Source organism: Podarcis bocagei (assembly GCF_964188305.1).
Source record: "Podarcis bocagei genome assembly, chromosome: 2".
In the NCBI taxonomy this organism is placed as follows: domain Eukaryota; kingdom Metazoa; phylum Chordata; class Lepidosauria; order Squamata; family Lacertidae; genus Podarcis; species Podarcis bocagei.
Window position 1 is genome coordinate 63,289,177 of NC_138126.1, and position 20,296 is coordinate 63,309,472.

Consider the following 20,296-nt stretch of genomic DNA (forward strand, 5'->3'; position numbering starts at 1 on the left):
ATCCAAGAGGAGTTGCATGTTAAGTGTAAATACTGGTAGCAATATTCACTCATTTCTATTGGAGCAATACTGCAGATGGAGGCACAGAGGCTATCAGAAAAGAGAGAAAGAGTGTGTCTCCAGTCAATACCCTGCCCCACTCCTGTAGTCAGAATGGAAACGGGAGCAAAATCACAATGAAAGCCATCAGATAAGGTAGAGGACAGGATAGTCCATCTCCCATACCTAGGTTCCAAAAATGCCAGCCAGAAGATGAGGTCAGGAATGTAATGAAGAATGAGAGGCCCTATGAGACACAGAATTGAACCGTCTACATAGAATACTGGTTTGCTGCTAATTATGGGGACTCATGGGCTAAACAAACTTATAAGCAGGGACGACTCCAAAGCTGTAGTCAGTCAAGACTCAAGAGTACAAGGTGTCCAATTTTAATGAATGTCCATTTTGATCAATAACACTGAAGCAATTAGGTAGGAAGGGAGAAGCACTAAGGAAAAAAGAGCCACATCCTGTTTTGTACACGAGTAGAAAAGCAGTTTAACGATGGGCTAGGCAAGAGAGGAGTATCTCACATCTCTTGCCTTTATGTTTATGTGAGTGGTTTTTCCTTACAAATAAGATTAGCATTTCAACTGATTGTTTTGGAAACAGGCCATCTGGCAGACTTGAAACAAACTCAGATGTTAGGAGACTTCAAGCTTACCATCTTATATCCATACAAGGGAAAAGGAAATGACCAAAACGCAAACCAATTTTACCTCTGTCCAAACAAAGCATAGTCAGTTTGCCTCAAGCAGCATTCCCAGCTGCTACCTATGTTGTTTTCCGAGTCTCAGGAAGCAATCGGAAAGAATGTCTTGTCTCTGAGAAATGGTTTCACATGGATGGAAACTAGTTCTTGGACTTGCAAAGTTCACAAATGGAAGGCCCACAATGCTACGCAAAGCACTATTTTTCAGCTTAGAATTGCCTCAAAGTCAGACCATAGCTGCTTGTTCTTTTGCCCTTGCTAAACCTTTGTACAAATTAATTAAAAAGCTTTAAGGTTCTGAAAAAGGACATTTTTTTCAAACCTTCCATCATACCCAAAAAAACATTTCTGATGAACATTTAACACAACAGAAAGCTGTACATAGTGAGGCTCAAAAGCACACGTTTCCACAAGTATGCCAGGAACCGAGGGAGAAGTGCAGTTGTCTGGAGGCACTCCTTCTGCTTGCTTTTCTGAAGCAGATTATGCATACTACTAACAGAAACAGCTTTTTATTAAACAGATTACCAGATGTTCCAGAACCAACATCTGCAGAACTACAAAAAGGATGCAAATGGCATATTGGTGACCTAAGAAACTCTGCACACAAACCCAGTTAATTCAGAAAGGGGCACGAAAAACACAGCGATGCAACACCCCATTTCTAGGCAAGGAGGAGATCATCAGCCTGTCCATTATGCCCATTCCACATCTCACATTTAACAAGCACCCCATAACCAAGAATTATGAACTTTCTTCCAAAAGTTGCTCTTCTCTGGCTGGTAGTGGGTGTAGAACTCCCGTCTGTTTCTTCCGGGCAGAGGGAAAGGATGGGCTCAAGATAGAACACTGGTAGGTGCCAAGTCTTACTTGTGCCAGACACAACTCCTACTCCTTCCCACCTCACCCATCAGCCGTTACAGCAAGAGATTACACAATGAAAACTATTCTAAAGGTCTTTCCAAATGCCAACTAGTATATCTGTCCCTTCTAGATCCTTTAGCCAATAGTTAGTTCTGAATCAGCTAAACTTGTACACTGCAGGATAGGAGGGTTTCGTTCAGCCAGAGGAACAATAAAACCGTAGTGGGTTGAGAAGCGATGTTCACTTTTGGGCCACCGGCAATCCAAAAAAGAGTGCAGGAGCTTCCTCTCTAGAGGTCTTGGCTAAAATAGCTGTAGCCATCAGGGCCCGTTGTCTCCTCTCGTGTGTACAGCTGCTTCTGGTACCGTGCTGTAACAGGTATTCCTCCTGGTATACTGTGGATTGAGACAGAGATGGGACAGATTATTGAAACCGCTTCAAAAATTATCACTGCAAAGTGTACAGAAAATGAACATCTGCTTATTGTGGAATCTCAAGCTGGACCAATACTGTGCAAAATCCAGTTGTCTTGAAAAATCCCACTTCCATTCACCACAATAAAACACCCTGCAAGTGAGTGATGGGTGGGGAGAGCAATCCGATAAGATCTGCAGTTTTAGCATACAAAAATGGCCTCACCTGTAGATTTAACTTCATACCAACGGAAAAGAATTATAAATCTTCAGATGATTTCTGCTAAAAGTTAACAGGATTATATGCAACAAGGCAGTACTGTCCACTTTTGGCAGAATGCCTAACCTGCAGCACAGACAGAGCCACAGCCCTAAAACTTGTTTGTCATGTAAAATGCCATGCATTTGGCAAACAGAGTTTCCCCAGCAAGTTGAGTGCATCCACGTGCTTGCACAGACTTGGTAAGACCAATGCCACCACCAGGATATAGCATCACCCAAGTGCTTAACGTATGCCATACAGAAAAGGTAATAAGATTTCTTTGATGCCATACCCTGTGAGTCTTCATGTTTTGCGGCGATTCCATGGTGCTTTGACTGGTCCCATAAAAACAAAATTAATATAAAAGAACAATCTGCAGATCTCTGTGTTAAAATGATATAATAGAAAATATTTTTCCTTGCCACCCCCGTGGTCCGAAAGACAGGCAACACACCACATGACATGTTCTATGTAAAATATTTTGCTTTATGGAGTTCTCCAAGAAAACCTGTACTCATTTGACAGTGACATATACTGGAAGTTTTTTTTTCAAAATTTCTCTACAAACTTTATCAAAATTAAAAATGCTTTGGTGAAATAAACAAAAAAACACACACACAAAAAAACAAAACAGAACTTTGAGTAGTAGATGCTGGGTATGGTACTGTCAGGGAACTGACATCGGAGCCAGAGGCGGAGGGAAGGCTCTCAAGTGATGCTGGAGAGGGACCCAGCAGGGAGAGAGGTAGCTCAGCGGGGGAAGGTAATCAGCACGACACCAGGGATAAAGGGGGGCAGATGGGGGAATCGGCGAGAGGGCTCCAGGACTCTTCGCTGGACACCATCGGGGAGAGCACGGGTCCTCCGCTACCCACACCCTCCCTGCGCAGAAGACTTCCACGCAGGGAGAGTAGGAGGAGACTTGGCGTCAAACAGCTTTTATGCTGGAAAAGGTTTAAGAAACGCCCACTGACGGATTCTGCTAGCGACTGAGGCAGCCACGAAGTGAAGGGCTGTCCAGACAGAAAAGGTTTAACAAGGCAACATAGCCAGGAGTGGCGGCAACTTGCGCACGAGCAACCCCTATATTCATTACAGGTACCTAGGAACTTGATGCTAATGACCAGAATAACAAGAGAAGTCAAGAGGGCTGTTGACCTGTACATGTCTGAAGCACATGTATGGAAAGGCTACTAGGACAAGACCCAAACCAAATAAGAGGTTACAGTTGCCAAATTGGCTTCATCGATTTGGTTCTGACCAAGTGGAGGGGCCCCACATCAGACAGCATCATTTGGAAAATCTGCAATATGTCATTTGACTCATAAACCTCTCTTTCCCCAAAATGCTTATTACCTTTGGTACATAAGTAGCAACATAGACCTTTTAAACATTAGAGCTGCCTGCAGATGAATCTTAATTTTTTTGGGTAAAAATCCAGACTATAAGCCAGATGCGAGACAATGCTTCCTATTCAGTGGCAGATTATACAATGTAGCTACTACAGACAGAAGAATATTTAAACACTTACTGGTTCTTGTGTTTGAAGCCGCTGATGTGAGCTTGGTACTGCTCTATGGAGTTCAGTACTATGTTACAGCTTTCACATGGATATCCCTTCCCAGCTGAAAGACAGGGTTAAACAAGTGTGAGCACCAAATTCACTGAAGCAAACACCCCAATGTCAATTACCAATTCTGAAGTGTTGTTCACAGTGACTAAGCCAAAGATGATGCTAGGAGTTCTAAGCCAGGGGAGAGGAACAGGATCCAGCCAAATACCTGGATCGTGAGTTCCCCCATGTGTCACTTGACAGGTGGAAAGGGCTATCCTATGGCAGGTCATCATGACAGCAGGTGTCAAATACAAGCCCTGCTTATCAACCAGGAGTGCACATCTGTACCTACCCCACAACCGATGCCGTATATGATGTCAAGTGTGGGGCAGGTGGGCTTGATTTGGGGGAACCTTGCTGGGCCTAATTAGGCCCATATTAAGCTCATGGTTCCAGAGCTTCCCCACCACTGCTCTAAGCATTGCTATCCAGCTCCAAGCTGCCACTTTTAAGTTGGACGGTAAAATGATCTCTCAGCACACAGTGAGCTTAATCAACAGTTTCCAAGAACATTCCTGTGACTCAGGGTCAATTACAGAAGATGTGGGAGGATCCATGATTAGATCTCCAAATATATCTATTTTTGCTGACAACTACTGAAGGGAGTTTCAAAATCTGAGTAGAGTAATTCTCCCTCACACCATTTTTATTATCTAAATGTTTCTGCCCCAGCTGCTGTTTGCCCCACTGGGGAAAAATACACAGGTATCTTTCACCCTGCATGGTAAACAGCAGCTGCTGCTGCAATACATGGGGGTGTGTTAGATAAAGAAAATGACATGGAAGGTATTAGGCCTAACCCCCTGCTTTCCTAGGGCCACTGCTCCAATTAAATTTAGGGGGGGGCATTTAAAATAAAAATAACCAGAACAGGGTGCAGTGGGAGGGAAGGAGGGAGGGAGAGAGAGGAAGTTATTCCATTTGGCAAGCAATGCTTGCACTGACAAAACGACCGGCACAGTGTGATGCTGAATTCCACTTCAAGTGTCTTGGGGCACCTTAAAGAATAACAAATTTAATACGGCACAAGCACTCTAGTTCTCAAAAGCTTGTGTACTAATAAATATTGCCCTTTAAGGTGTCACAATACACTTTGTTGGTTTTGCTGCAACAGTTTCAAGTACGTGCCCTTCTAGAAAAAGTAAAAACAGAAATACAGGAAGATGTGATCACCGATCTCCTGTTCTTCACAGGACTCCCACTGCAATTTTATTTTCTATATTTGTCCCTTTTGCTCTGATGCTTAAATTGTTCCAGAAGAAAAGTAGAATATTTTAAAGCAAAGAAACAGAATGAGACACAATGTGTTTCATAATGCAGTAGTATTCCATTTTGTGATTCATCTGTTTCAGGTCATCTATAGTTACTGGGGCTGCAATCCTAAACCAATTTGCATGGGACTAAGTCCCAAAGAACACACTGACACCCAATTCTGAGTAGATATGCACAGGATTGTACTGCTGAACCACCTTTTGTAAGTATGGTATATAATGTATTCAAGCTATGTTGGTGGATTTTCTTCAGTATAGTTCTCCAGTAAAGACACGTATGTCTGTTTAAGGGGACTGGTATGTCTGTCTAGGGGACTGGTATCAGTGAGAGGAGAATTTAAGAGGCAAGGAATACACCAGTGTCTTCATGCTAATACTGCACAAGTATGGATGCCACATTGTAGGAAAGAATGAAGAATGGGTATATTATAATGGCAACTGTGCACTATGGAGAATTCCAAGGCTCAAAGCATCTGCTTAGATGAGAAAAATTGTGTTAAGGCTACATTCCAGAACGGTTCCTAACTGTGAAACTGGATCAGCCACTTGTAGAATCAATTTGGTTGGAAATACAGATTGTAACCATCTAATGCCTCAGAATTCTCACTTGGGAAGCATATTAAAGTGTTCTTGCCTGTAACTACCATCTCCTTTGCTGTAACAGCCCCAACATTCTCTCTCAATGGGCTTTAATTATAGGAAATGCAGTTATGTAAGTAACTTGAACACTGTTGGAATATCTGTTCCCCAATGGTTAGGAAAAGCAACTTTTTACACAGCAGTAGTAGGAAATTTTTGAGTTTGTCTAGGCAAGGGTGGCCAATGTGGTGTCCTCCAGATGGTTCTTGGTCTACAGCTCTCCTCAACCCTAAACATTGACCATGCTGGCTGAGGCTAATGGATGGAAGGCATTCACTGGCAAAAGCCTAATCCCCTGCTGTAAACCCACCTCCATAGTACAAGTCTACCATGCTACCCTGTGTGGAATATAGGAGCAAAAATAGGCATCCACATAAAAGGAGGTGCAGCACACACAGAGGCATAGTTGACAAGCGTATGATGTGGCTACTTAATGTTGTATGACTATGAAACAGCAGACATCAGTCTTAGGCATCCTTCCACTTCCCCCAACTTATCTTAGCTGGAAATAGTTTTTAAGCAATTTCTGTGAACAATTTTCTCAGTTCTAATTTGCAAGTGTTGACAGTTTGGGAGTTCCAGATCTTAATAAAGGTAACATTTTTGGGGCCTCTAACTTAACTCCCACCTGTTCCCATTTCAATGAATCAAATAAATCCAAACCGAGAAAATGAATTTTCTGTCTTTTCACTCAAGGATCATGAGAAATGTAAAATAAAGTTCTCTAGTCAGCTAGAAGGGGAGTCAATTTATCATAAACACAACAACGCTAAAGGCTTAATCAAGGCGTATTTACCCAAACATTGTAAACAGCCTGATGAAAACTCTTCTCAAAAGGACTGAACATACTATGGCAAATTCATGACACTGCTTCTGTACACTGGCTCACCAATCACACTGCTAAAGACTCAAGAGGAGCATTCTCAGCAAGGAGGAACAAAATACATTAAAGGTTTCAACAAAAAACAACACACATAAAACTTGAAATATCTCCCACCATTCAATGTTAGATGACCCTGGGAGAAAAAGTGTTCCTATCCACTTTCTCTATATCATGCACCACCATTTTTTTGCAAGCTAAGAAACCTCAAATGTGATCCTTCCTAATAAGGGATTTTCTCCTCCACAGCATCATTCAGGATGCCTCTTTCTGCACCTTTTCCAGATCTACAACATTTTCCCTGACGTGCAGTGACTACTACTGTACACAGTATTTCAAGTGTGATCACACCATAGACTTATATAAAGGCACTTACATTTTTTACTTTTCAATTCCTTTCCTAATGATCCCCCATCACTGAATTATCCCCCCCCCAGCAGCCAAACATCAAGAACAAAGGATTCATTCTGTATGTACTGGAAGAGAAGGTGAACTATTAGCCTATGGAAAAAAAATCTACTGATTTCTAAATAAACAAAAAACGGGCATGGGTACAACAATACTGTTGCGGAACTGTGAAACTTCACTGTCTTTCGATGGAGGAAGATTTGGGGTTTTAGTTAAATTTACTGAAATGACACGCAATTCTTATTCCTGCTACGTTGTGCCACAGAAGTGAAGGTAATCAGATGATGATGATTGGTTTTATTTTGAAATGCCAAACCCCATTGAGGAGTTGGAAGTCAAAGTACTATGCCTTTCTACATACCTTAAATTAAAAACATTCACACTATTTGTCTGTGGTTACTGTACGGCGATTCTCATCAACAGCCTTCTAGGCCTCCTGAAAACCTACACAAATGGGTTGGGGGACACTCTGAATGCAGTGGGGGAAAGGGGTACTGCCTCTACCCACCCTTTCCTCCTCCAGCTCACCACACCACAGCCTACTGCATTCAGGAGTGCCTACCAACCACTGACAGTGGCTTTTCAGGGGGCTTAAAAGGCTGTCAGAGAGGGAAAGGGCAAGATGATTACCCTCTGACTACACCGTTCTGCTGCCATTTCCCTGTAACCAAGCAACTGATACCAAGGTCTGCTTCATTAACACTGAATAGTATTTTCACAGCCTTTATATACAGGATATCTGTTTGCAAGAGGACAGCAGATTTTCCACTTGCACAACAGGACTTCCTCTTTCTTTCTTCTTCCTGCATTCTCCCCCAAAACTACTCCAAAGGGTTGGGGGACCCCTCCAGAGCAGCTCTGAATGGTGCATGGGGCTTCTGAGGAAGCAAATAAGGGGGAAGCCTGTTCGTATGATCTTGCATTGTAGTCATATTTGTATAACATATATAGTCATGTAGTCCAGCACTGGCTGGTTTGCTGGCTACAGCTCCTTTCAGACAGAGATGAGTTGGCTACTGTACTCCATGCTTCCTAAATTCAAGATGGGGTTATTGCAAAGCACTCTACATGGAGCTGCCCTTGAAGATGACTTGGAGACTTCAAGTGGGGGTGGCGGCCTGGGAGAGGACATTCTCTGTGGTGGCCCATATGTTGTGGAGCTCCTGCCGCACAGAGGGTACCACCATTATACAGCTTTCAGCAAATGCTGAAGATACACCTCTTTACCCTGGCTTTTGAAAATTTAGATGTATATTTTTAGGACCCACGTTGTTTTAAACTCTTTTAAATATTGTGGTTAAATGTTGTAACCTGCACTGGGATGCTAGGGTGAGGGGTTGGTAATTAGTATCATTCATATCCTCTACTATTTTTTCTTCTTCAGTAAGGACGTTTTCTGTACTTTACCAATATTCTTTAAACTTGACACCAACTGTATACATCTAATACAGCCACATCATACAAATGTTTGTTTCTTCTTGAATTCAGCATTTTTTTTCATTTGTATGTTTCACATTTCTGCCAAGCAAGAGGCCCCTACGTCAGCTAACAAGAGAAAATTGCAATGTAAGATATAATCACAAACAAGTTTCCCTAACATTATCAATAGTGCTAGCAGTAGTAAGAAGAACTACAGCCCAGAGCACTTTCCTCAAGGGACTTTTCCAGGGAAGATCAGTCTTGGGACCTTTGGAAGGGGAGGGCATACCATTTATGCCTCCTTGGAAAGGGGGTTCTAAGGAAGGCGCTCCACTGAAAAAATCCCTGCCTATAGTAGCCATCCATCTGAAGGGGGAGGCATCTAGAACAGGACCTCTAATGAGCTCAGCTTGAGAAATTTTGAGGTGGTCTTTAAGTTAGCTTGATCTAAGTCCTTTTAAAACCCTGAAGGTCAAAACCAGGACTCTTAATTCGGGTAGAATCCAGTGGATTTATTTATTTATCATTACTGTTCAACTCTTCTAGTGCTTCTGCTTGTTTCCAAACAAAGCAATTTTGAATTGGAGATCACATATCATTTGCTTTTTATAACATATTTATTTCTTTTCTCCACTGTCCCTAGGAATTCTCTTTTCTCTTTCACCACTTCTTCCATGCCCTATAACATTGCTGCTATTGTATTATCATTTTAGCTATTTGTTGAAAATAGTATAACCTGTATCAATGTTCTTGTATATCTATTTTCCCCCCTTGATTCTTACCAAGAGTATTTTTGTGCTCTCCTTCCATAGATAAGTTCCCTGGTCCTTGGTAAGATTTTGGTTCTGGGTTTCCCCCTGGGTTTGATCTATATTAAATAAAGGTTATTATTACTTTTCTATTTTTTTAAAAAATATTTAGATCTGCAACTTACCCTCTATGCATACATTGTTTGCATATTATTTGTTCTATATACTCTGCTGACCATGTTTCCCTCTCTCTCTTAAATATGCATTGCTTTATTTCCCCCCTTCTTCAGGATGTGTTTGAGGAGCTTGTTAGTTTGCCTGGATTTTGTAACAGGACATGGGGGATAGTCAACCCTGTGTTTTCTTTTCCCTCCACAGTCCCCTGTACTCCCCAATCTCCTCCAGAGGGTCCCCCTCCCTCTGGAAGAGATTCCCGGGATGTGCAGCGGCTGGAGAGGTAGAAGAAGTCCCATTTGCACAATTGGAAATCTGTTCTGACGCAGCCGGATGTCACCCATTATTATTTTTTTTGCTTTTCTCAAAAAGTATCTGAGGATATCAGATATCAGCACAAATGTAGAATTACCAAACCTCTCCACTGTTGCAATACCTCGATAAAGTTATATTATTATAAGTTATATATTATATTTTAAGACAAAAGTTCTTATCTGAGAACACTGCCCCCAAATTACAGGCATCAAGGAGCTAAAGGGGGGCAGGACTGGTGTGTGTGTGGGGGGATGTGATGAGCAAAGTTCAAGCTAGGTGGCAAAACTCAGCACTGCTCCTCCTGGTAATGCTAGCTACCTTTCAAAATCCCTAGAGCTGCTAGAATGAAAATATGCAATGATGAAACATCTTTCTGACAGGGGCATCTAAGGACTTGTCATCATTGACTTTTGCCCTCTATCTTCTGAAACATTACCCCACCCACCCTTCTTCTTTATTCTTGGTGATCGCTCGTGGCACAGTAAGATTGCCTTCCATGAACATGGTCTTAACAGTGAGTCCGTATGGTAGCCTGCATATGGAGAGGCTATTTTAGTTCAGCCTTTTAGTTTTGAATCACATTAAATTTATATAATCTGCTTGTGTTCATTTGGATACCAAATTCTCCTTCTGCGTTTCAGTTCTCTCTCCCTGCTTCTACCCTTTGCTGAACTGCTCCTCTCTGCACCTGCTATCTGCCAGGCATGTGGAAAGCACATTGGCACATTAAATACCTTGCTCCTAATCATTATGTTCCTATTCAGTCCTACTCTGTGCAAAGTTGTGCATTCCAGTCTATTGTGTGGCATGGAACTTATTCACATCAAACTCTGTACAGAATCATACTACGCATTATTAAAGTTGAAAGGCAGAGGCTGTTTTTAATTGAGAATTACCGGTACTTTTTACTTGGGAATTACTTTCCCAATTAAATGCACTTAAAAATAAATAAGGTTTCTGGCATATATATTCAGTATTCATCTTTAGGTTCTTATTCTGCAATCTTTAAGAGTGAACAATTTTTGTATATGTTCAAAACACACAGTTGAGAGCTCCACTTATTATGCCACTTTGTGTTAATGAACCTTAATACCATTACAATGTCTTTTTTTCAACAAAATGCATAGCTATGTCACTACTTTGAAAGAAATTTCTTGGATGCTTTGCACTGCGTATCATTGCTTGATACAAGCTGTAATAAAGGTTCCATTTTCTAATCCAGAGAGATACTGCACAAACCTTAACAGGTTCTCATTGTTTTCTGCAGATGTATATTTTGAATATTCAACTTTTTTTTTCAAATCAACCAACTGTGGCTTGATTTAAGTGATGTAATAAAACTCAGCTACTTCAAATGGCTTTGAATTTGCCAATGCTTGCACTGTCAGACTAATTTGTAGATGGCTCAAGCTTTGGGGTTGGATAGCCCAGACTCATTTATTAAACCGTATGTTTCCAAGATGTTACTTATTTAAATTCCATAGTCTTAACTACCTTGCTGAGGCAATTTTGAAAATACATTAATTCCCTCCCATAGGTCAGCTTCATTTGATGGTTGTCAAATCCACAATGTATGCAAACATTTGCCCTAATCAAAAAGGCACTTTGAAAGATATTGTTTCTTCAGCGGCCTTTTCCATATACCCTTTTATATTGCTTCCTTTTAAATGTTCATAGCTGCTGATCTACAGTACATAGAGATAGATCCAGGTTAACAGGTGGATTTTATATTCTCAGAAATGGGGACTCAGTCATCCTTCTAACTGCTGTAAATGCAACCTCAAACCTGCAAAGCATCTATCATACCTTCATTTAGTAGCTCTTCCCACATTCCATCTTAATGCAGACTCCATACATGGAACCAAGACCAATTGTTTTCCCTCTCTCTCTACCACTTTAGGGCTAACCTCTTTGAGTGCCTCAGTGGTTAGCCCTAAAGTGATCAGACCTAAACTAGCATCTTGATAATCAAGCAAGGAGTTAAACCTGGCCTGCATCCAACATCTTACATCTTACATGCTGATGAGGTATTCAACACAGGTGACTATGTTGGAAATGGGTGTAATAACACTGTTTACTGCCATGGTTGATGTCTTCTATATTCTTTGTACTGAATACAATCATGCTGTGAACTACTATGCCACGTTGGGAGCTGGATTTTTATCCAAAGCCAAGGAGAATGTTCTATGCTGGATATGCAGTACTGTATGTCTTCACTAGTTTGTTTGACCTATTGATTACAGTGTAACTATCACAGAGCCACAGTGAAGCTTTGTCTCTTTCTCCCACCTACCCCCCATGCTCATCTAATTCAGAAAGTTTCCTTTTCAAAGTGTTTAGACCAGGCATAGGCAAACTTGGCCCTCCAGATGTTTTGGGACTACAACTCCCATCATCCCTGACCACTGGTCCTGTTAGCAAAGGATGATGGGAGTTATAGTCCCAAAACATCTGGAGGGCCGAGTTTGCCTATGCCTGGTGTAGATAGACTATTAAAAAAAAGAAAGAGAGAGAGAGAGAGAGAGAATACACTGTCAATTCTCTGCTCTCCATTCAATCCAACACCTCCAACTACCTGGTAATTCTCAATATAATCTGGACAACTTCTCGTACTTTCTCAGAAGCCCTTATTTCCCCATTCACATGCTTTTTCAAGTGGCACTGGCACCACCCACAGGCATAAACTGTTGCTTTTCTTTTCAACTTTTGCCCCCCAAAGTCGGTCTATTTCCAAGTCATCTTGCTTCTCCCTTTCCAACATTACAAAAATATGGGCCCTTCTCTTTGCCCCTTCAGTAAAACTCTTGCCCACAACTTGGTCATGCCTTGCTGTGACTCCTACATTCTTGTCTAGTCTTCCACTGTCTCACCTTCACTCACATTCATCCAGCACTCTGCATTTTCCTCTCACCCTTCCAAGTTTCAACCACCTCCCTCCTTTCAAGTACACATGTGGCTGGAGGTTCTTCTTCGTGTTCAGGATTTTGTGGGGAGCTGGGAGTCTTTCCCACCCCAAACCAAGATTTTCCCGACTACTTCTGCCTGTCCCCAACTGAAGGGATCAATTCAAGCCCATTCCCTCTACAACTGGTATACCTAATGTAGTGAATTATTTGAGAGCTTGCTTTCCATGCAGGGCATTCCCAACAGAAGGCGAGTTGTGGCTTTGCAAACCTTTACAACTCTTCACGCTCTTTATTCTGGAAAGTCTTGCTGTTAAAAACTCACCTGTTGAAGCTGCAGGTTCATCGGGGCTTCTCCCATAGTGTGCCATTAGCTTAAGTTTGGTCTCCTGCTTTTTGTGTTTCTTGCCCACGTAGTGTTGTTTTGCCATCAGGGGATTGTTGAATGTGGCATGACAGAGACTGCAGAATTTGTCTGGGTCAGAAGTGTTTTGGTTCTCTTCATTAGAGGGCACAGTAGTGGGAGGCGGATTAGCTGGTTGTTTCTGAGCAGGTACAGCTGCTGTAAAATCACCCCCCCAAAAAAAAACATATGAAGAAAATCCAATCAGGAAAGTCTAAGGCACAATTTCATGTAATCAGAACAAGCACAATAATCTCAATTGTGCCAAAACATCCCACTTAGAATAATTATTTTCTACATAAAATTTGGATGAGCTTACTGTGGGCATATACATAAATATCAGCTACCAAAACAGTGATCAAAAATAAAAAGAAAGATTTTGGTGTAAGGTTTGTTATGTCTATCTATCTTTGACCACCAGGGTCATCAAGAAAATTCATCACACCAGAATGCAAATTTTCAACTGGAAAACATGTTTTCTTGAACTCCCTCAGTGTCTGTCTCATTATCATATATGTGAAGCAGGGTTCACTCTTCTGTGTTTGTACAATAGATACCCAGGAGCCTATTCTGACCTGGACTTTTCAGCACAGCACCAGGAGACAATTCCTCTGTACCTTCTGCTTTAGGAGGTTGCTGCTTCAGCTTCAGATTCTTGGCATGGGTCTTGCCTAGGTAATGGGAGTTAGCCACAACAGGCGACGAAAAGGTCATATTACAGATGGGGCAGCATTTGTTCCTGTCTTCTTCACTGCTGCCCTCCTGTTTGTAAGAAGGAATGAAAAAAAATTACTGGGGCTGCAGAATGAAAGTTCATCAGCAAAGTGTTCCAAGTTCAGTAACTGGAATTTCTTTTGTCCAGATTCACCCTATCCTTTACGGAACACACTGAAAGAAGCTAGAGAAGACTATTAAAGCTATTCAAGACATGTTATGCAGCAAGATACAATTGCCATTCAGTTAGTAGTTTCTGTTACTACAAACAGAATTCTCAATAGTGTGCCAAGGCTGAATTCTACTTTTCAAATAAATTTAATATGAAAACGGCTTATTATAAGTAGAGCATATAACCATTTTATTCCCAATGGTTTTTGAATGAGTTATCTCCTTGCACTCAGCTTCTTCATTTTTCAGTGTACAGGTACATACAATTAGGTGGGCAAAGTTTAAATGTGCATTTGCCCAAGCAGAATAATGCATAGATTGTTCTTGCAAACAGTGCCTGATCTTCAAAATCCTCACTGGTGCATTATTCCACAATCCAAGAAACGCTATTTGCCAAACTTTCTAGTGCATTAAATTCTTTTACTTGTCCTTGGATTTCTGGCCTGACTGGCATTACCTGCTTTGTATCCAGCTTTATTTTCTTGCTTGAGCAGACCTCCTCTTCACCATGGATAGCCATGTATCGACGAACTTTGTTGGCATGTTTCTTACTCTGAAGGAAACAGTATAGAAGAGCAACATAACCATCTCAGGAATCCCACACACTCTGGGCAAATTTCAGTAACTGCCTGTAGATTTAAGCATACCTGATAATGAGCGAGCTTCTGTGACTCGGAGATGAGCACTGCACTACACACTTTACAATGGGCATCTGTGAAGATGTGGCTGTTCTCTTTGATCATACGATCCACTGTAAAAAGCAAGCACACCAATATTCAAAACAAAACAAAACAAAACCAGGAAACTTTGCCAAGGACCCAGCTATCACCTCTTAGGGGTTTTGCCAGCATCACACAAATGTTCGCACCAACATTGAACACTGGTTAAATAAAGGTCTTGTGGCAGACAATGACAATTCTAATTCCCCAGTCGGGGAGACATAATTTAAAACATGTAAATACATTAAGGCAGGGTTTTTTTCTTATCCCACATTCAAAGAAGGGTGAAAATGCACATGAGGTGGGAATCATCTAGTAATAACACAGCAAAGAATGAGATGTCTACTATTTCTTTGATATGCTGCATAGCATACTTTCCATCAGGGATGAAGTATAGGATTGAGCGATTTCCACACTGCTACATAAAGGACAGGCTAACAATGAGGAATCATGCAAAGGTAGAAGTAACTCTACTGTTAAGTGACATGCCAGGAGTCCACTGCAGAATAAAACCATTTCCAACAACTGCAATTAATGATTTACCATGTAAATAATGTCGTTTAAGTCAGCACAGAACACTGCACAGAAAGGCTCGATATTTCTTCCTACCATTGATCCATGCCCAATTTTAAGTACAATGCCAATGCTTTCATTAGTCTTCAGCTAAACAGTCAATTGGCTAATGGGTCTTTCAGTTAGAGACACACAGAATGCCTGGAATTGTTTTCCATTTCCAAAGTTGCAATGCTTAGTGCCTCAACAGTGTCAAGATGATAAGTACCACTTTGTGGTCAGAAGTTTGGTCACTTTGGTGTGCATGTATGCAGGTCTCTTAGGCAATGATCTTACAAGCAAGAAGTTGCTATTTACACACTGAGTAAGAGGCAGACTGGAAATATACAAAAGTGAGGGTAGAAAACCGTCACAGCTGTGATTGATTTGTAATTGTCTTCAAAACACATCCCTTACATTCACTTTACAAACTCCTCAAAATCATTATATTGACATGACAAAGTGCATTTCAAATACTGCCATTAGGCACATCAGGGGAAGGAGATCTATTTTTGTTTTAATGACCCAGTACAGCTTAGTATCATCAGCAAACCTGGCAACCCCACTGCTCACTCTTAACTCTATAGATTGTTTATTAACAAGTTAAAAAGCACAAGTCCCAATACTGAACCTTGTAGGACTCCAGTTTCTACATCTCTCCATTTGGAGAGCTGTCCATTTATTCCTACTCTTTGCTTCCTGCAACATAACCAATTCCTGATCCACTAGAGGAGCTATCCTCTTATTCCTTGACTTATGCAGGACTCTTTGATGGATTTGAAAATCCAAGTATACTATGTTAACTGGATCATCTCTATCCATATGCTTGCTGACACTCTCAAAGAACTCTAATAGGTTTGTGAGACAGGCCTTGCCCTTGTAGAAGCCATGCTGGCTCTGCTTCAGTAAGGCTTGCTCTTCTATATGCTTGGTTATTGAAGCAAGTTTCCCCAGTACAGACATTAAGCTAACTGCTCTGTAATTTCCCAGATTCTCCCCTCACGGGTTCCTTTTTCAAAATTGTTGTTACATTGGCTACTTTCCAGTCCTTGGGTGGGAAGGACAAGCTGCATATTTTTGTTAGAAGATCAGCAACTTCACATATGAGTTCTTTGAGAACTCTCAGGTGGCTGCCATCTGGACCTGGCAATTCGTCAGTTCTTATTTTGTCTATTAGGCCTCTCATCACTACTATCTGCCTCATCTATACATCCCAGATAAAAACACTCAATCATATATCCTCAATGATTTCCAGCCCATTCTGCATAATCATAGAGGCTGCAGCAGAGGGAGAGAAGGGAAGAATAACTATTTTACCAACTCTGCTGAGAGATCAGCTCCTTTTGTGTCTTTTAGATTGTAACTCTGAAGGCAAATACATTTTTTTTAAAAAAATACTAATTTAGAAGTTACTTTGGGACTCTGTTTGGCTGAAGTATGTGGTGAAAATGCTTTCAATTACTAAAAAAGAAAAAAAAGAAAGGGAAAACTTGGTATCAAATACCGTATTTTTTGCACCATAGGGCGTACCGGACCATAGGGCGCACTTAGTTTTTAGACGGGGAAATCAATTAAAAAAACCTTTCCCCCCCCAGCCCCAAAAAGCAGCGTACAGGCTGCGCACAACCTCTCCCTGCCGGAGGGGTTGCGCGCGGCTATGGAACAAGCCAAGGCAGCGAGCGGGATGGATCCCGCTGGCTGCTTTGGCTTGTTCCATAGCCCCGCGTAATCCCTCCCTGCCGGGAGAGGCTGTGCAGGGCTAAAGAAGCCATAGCCCCGTGCAGCCTCTCCATGCCGGAGGGGTTGCGTGCGGCTATGGCACAAGCCTGCATTCGCTCCATAGGACGCACACACATTTCCCCTCAATTTTTGGAGGGGAAAAACTGCGTCCAATGGAGCAAAAAATACGGTAGGCTATCCTTAGGAAGGTTAGTGACAGAAGACTTGTGGCACCTTTGCTGAATCCACAAGTGCATTTAATCTCATTATCATTATTTGCATAGCATATACAGAACTTGAGTAAGTTTATTCCACTACCACCCCATCTCACACAGAAGTATACAACTCTTACGTCTTGAGGAACCAAGTAAAAAAAAATTACTACTAAATTAAGGTCATTTCGAAAATAACGCTGTCTAAACTCACATATTTTATATAATCTAGGTTAATATCATTCCAACAAGCAGTTAGTCATGCTTTTATCTTGAATTTACGTTGTAAGAAATACCTTACTTGCAGAGGCAGTCAAAAGTTAGAGTTGATTTAATAAAACAGACAACTTGTAATAGTTGACTTTCAGCACACTATCTAGCATTACTTAAATATCCAATATTACTCTCGAAATAAAAAAAAAAAAATTGTCCAGTAGCACCTTAGAGACCAACTAAGTTTGTTCTGGGTACAGTGGTACCTCGGGTTAAGTACTTAATTCATTCCGGAGGTCTGTTCTTAACCTGAAACTGTTCTTAACCTGAAGCACCACTTTAGCTAATGGGGCCTCCCGCTGCCGCCAGAGCACGATTTCTGTTCTCATCCTGAAGCAAAGTTCTTAACCCAAGGTACTATTTCTGGGTTAGCGGAGTCTGTAACCTGAAGCGTATGTAACCTGAGGTACCAGTGTATAAGCTTTCATGTGCATGCATACTTCTTCAGATACACTGAAACAGAAGTCACCAGACCCTTATATATAGTGGGAGGGTGGGGTGGGGTTTTTCTCAGAAGGGTTGCAGGAGATGGGTGATTGACTCAATGGGTATGGTAAACCTGTTGACGACTAGTTACAGGTAGGTGTTGGTCTGCCAACTTAGAGGCCAACTAAGTTTGTTATTGGTATGAGCTTTCATGTGCATGCACACTTCTTCAGATACACTGAAACAGAAGTTTACAACTGTTAACGACTGCAATTAGTCCTACAGGAAAAAGCAAGGGATAGTATGCAGATGACCAAAAATAGCTTTAGAATGTGTGATGAGACAAGAATCCAATATCTCTATTCAGACCAGGTCTCTCCATAGTTTTCAGTTTAGTAGTAAGTTGTAATTCAGTTTAGTAATGATTAAATATGACAATTGCTAACAGCACAAAGTATTTTCTGCAGCCTAGTGACATACAGTGGCTTAACAAGAAACATCAAACTTTAAACAGAACTGTACTCACTACACATTTCTACCAAAAGGTTCACAACTGGACATGGTAACAACAGAACAAAGTTAAGGGGGGGGAGAGCTTTGAGTACATTATAAACAGTAGTTTTCCTGTAACAGCTGGGCAGAGACTCCTGTTTCACCTTTTCTACAGTAAACAAAATGCTTCTAAAAATTTTAGCAATTGTGAATGAGAGTAAGACTGCTGTCCTAAGACCACCATATTGCATTAAATATATATTTGTACAGCTATTTCGAAAGAAGCTGAATGGGGGCAGGGGGAATGCTCCAGTGAGACTTGCATTTAAGGAATTGGGTCTATAAAAATACAAAATCAGCATCAAAAGCAGGGATAGGGAACCTGTGGCCTTCATGATGTTGTTGGATTCCAGCTCCCATTATACCTGAACATTGGCCAAGTTGACTGGGGCTGATGGAAGTTGGAACATTTGGAAGGCCAAAGATTTTTGAGTCCTGTCCAAGGCAGTACAGTATAACATAACAGAATAAAGTTTGCAAGCTGAATATTTGCACTGTCCATAATCTGGCAAACCTACATGTCACTGAAAGACAATGATTCAGAAAGCACAGGGTTAGGATTTCAGTGATTAAGGGATGAGGAAACACACCCAACCCACATGTTTATCATCCCCATTCCATATCATTCCCCCCCCCATTCTCATGCCTTCCTGTTATTTCATCAACATTTTCAATTTCTTGCAAATTGTCTAACTTTACTGTGACCACAGAACACGTATTACACAGGTTGCAGACCAGTAGACAGTAATGCTGCAGTAAATCAAGAGTTCTCTGCAGTACTCTCGGTACTCACTCATCCTAGGTTCATCCACCCTCACCCACATCCCAACAAGAACATTTTGCTGCTGTTCATAAATTTTATTGTTCTGAACGGGAACTGCATGCACATCAATAACTGAAATGTATTGCACAGAACTTGGACACTGTAAAGTTTGTTGTTTCTTTAAGACACCACTCTGGAAGTTTAAGGAAGAAAGGAGAGTATGTATTTTCAACCCATTAGGAGGATAGAAATCTAATCCCGTTCGTAAAAAAACAAGCCAAGGGAATTTAGGAAATCACACAGCCACACATTCACAAACCACAAACCAAACTCTCGAAATAAAAATAAAAAAATTGTCCAGTAGCACCGTAGGGGGAGAGCTGCATATGTTCCATAATCTGTGAATGATACACTGTCCCATAAAGCAGACACGAAAGTTCACTTCCCTCATCACACAGAAGAGCAAGGAACAAATGGCATGTAACGGGGCAGAGAAGCCAGATCTAAAGCCACTCCACTAGCAGGGGGAGGACGACACATTCTTCTACGCCCGCTCAATAAGCACTGAAGCCTTGAGGCAGCTGAAGTGATGGCTAGACCTGAATGTGTAAGATGCAAGCTTTTGTGGGACCTAGCCTACAAAATCTTACATTTTGTGAGTGTGTGTATATTAAAAACCAGGATCGATGGGAATTGGAAGCTTCAGGCTGCGAAACAAGCAGCGGAGGACTTCTTGGAGGTGGCGGAAAGAACGCAGCGTTAAAGGGACGCTCGCTCCGCCTCCGTGGGTCAAAAGAATCGGTAGCCACTGGCAGCCACACGCGGGTCGAAGTGGGGAGAAGAGAGGCCAACAGGCCCCACCCACCACGCTCCTGATGAAGCGCAGTAAAGCAGAGCCGGGCGGGGCAGAGTAAGGAGGAGGCAAACCCCCGCCTCCCTCAGAAGGAAGATGACAGAAGCGCCCCCGCCTCACCTGCCTCCTTCCCCACCGGTAAGGCTGAAGCGTCCCCGTTGCTATCCGCTTCGTCCGCCATCTTATCCCCGCGTCGCCGCCCCCGAGGTACCCGCCTTCCCCCGGACGTCTCGTGGATCCCGCGAGATGCGCCTCTCTCCAAGACACGTATCGCG

The 20,296-nt window shown here is 41.8% G+C and overlaps 1 protein-coding gene across 8 annotated transcripts; it reads right to left on the reverse strand.

The window, feature by feature from the left end:
* Window positions 1-412: 412 nt before the first annotated feature.
* On the reverse strand, window positions 413-20,293 carry ZNF346 (zinc finger protein 346). 8 transcript variants are annotated; one of them, XR_014005493.1, is made up of 9 exons: window positions 20,142-20,293; window positions 14,600-14,703; window positions 14,410-14,505; window positions 13,643-13,829; window positions 12,990-13,226; window positions 9,306-9,391; window positions 3,823-3,916; window positions 2,584-2,626; window positions 1,916-2,011 (listed from the first exon to the last, which is right to left on the reverse strand). XR_014005493.1 is itself a non-coding variant. In XM_081184981.1 (8 exons), the coding sequence occupies exons 1-8, from the start codon at window positions 20,200-20,202 to the stop codon at window positions 1,937-1,939; spliced, it is 855 nt and encodes a 284-aa protein (XP_081041107.1). In that variant the 5' UTR covers window positions 20,203-20,293; the 3' UTR covers window positions 413-1,936. The 8 variants fall into 8 exon arrangements, 6 of the variants coding, with proteins under 6 accessions (XP_081041107.1, XP_081041105.1, XP_081041108.1 ...); XR_014005492.1 differs by lacking the exon at window positions 2,584-2,626 and having other exon boundaries at window positions 413-2,011; XM_081184981.1 differs by lacking the exon at window positions 9,306-9,391 and having other exon boundaries at window positions 413-2,011; window positions 13,685-13,829.
* Between the last annotated feature and the right edge of the window lie 3 nt (window positions 20,294-20,296).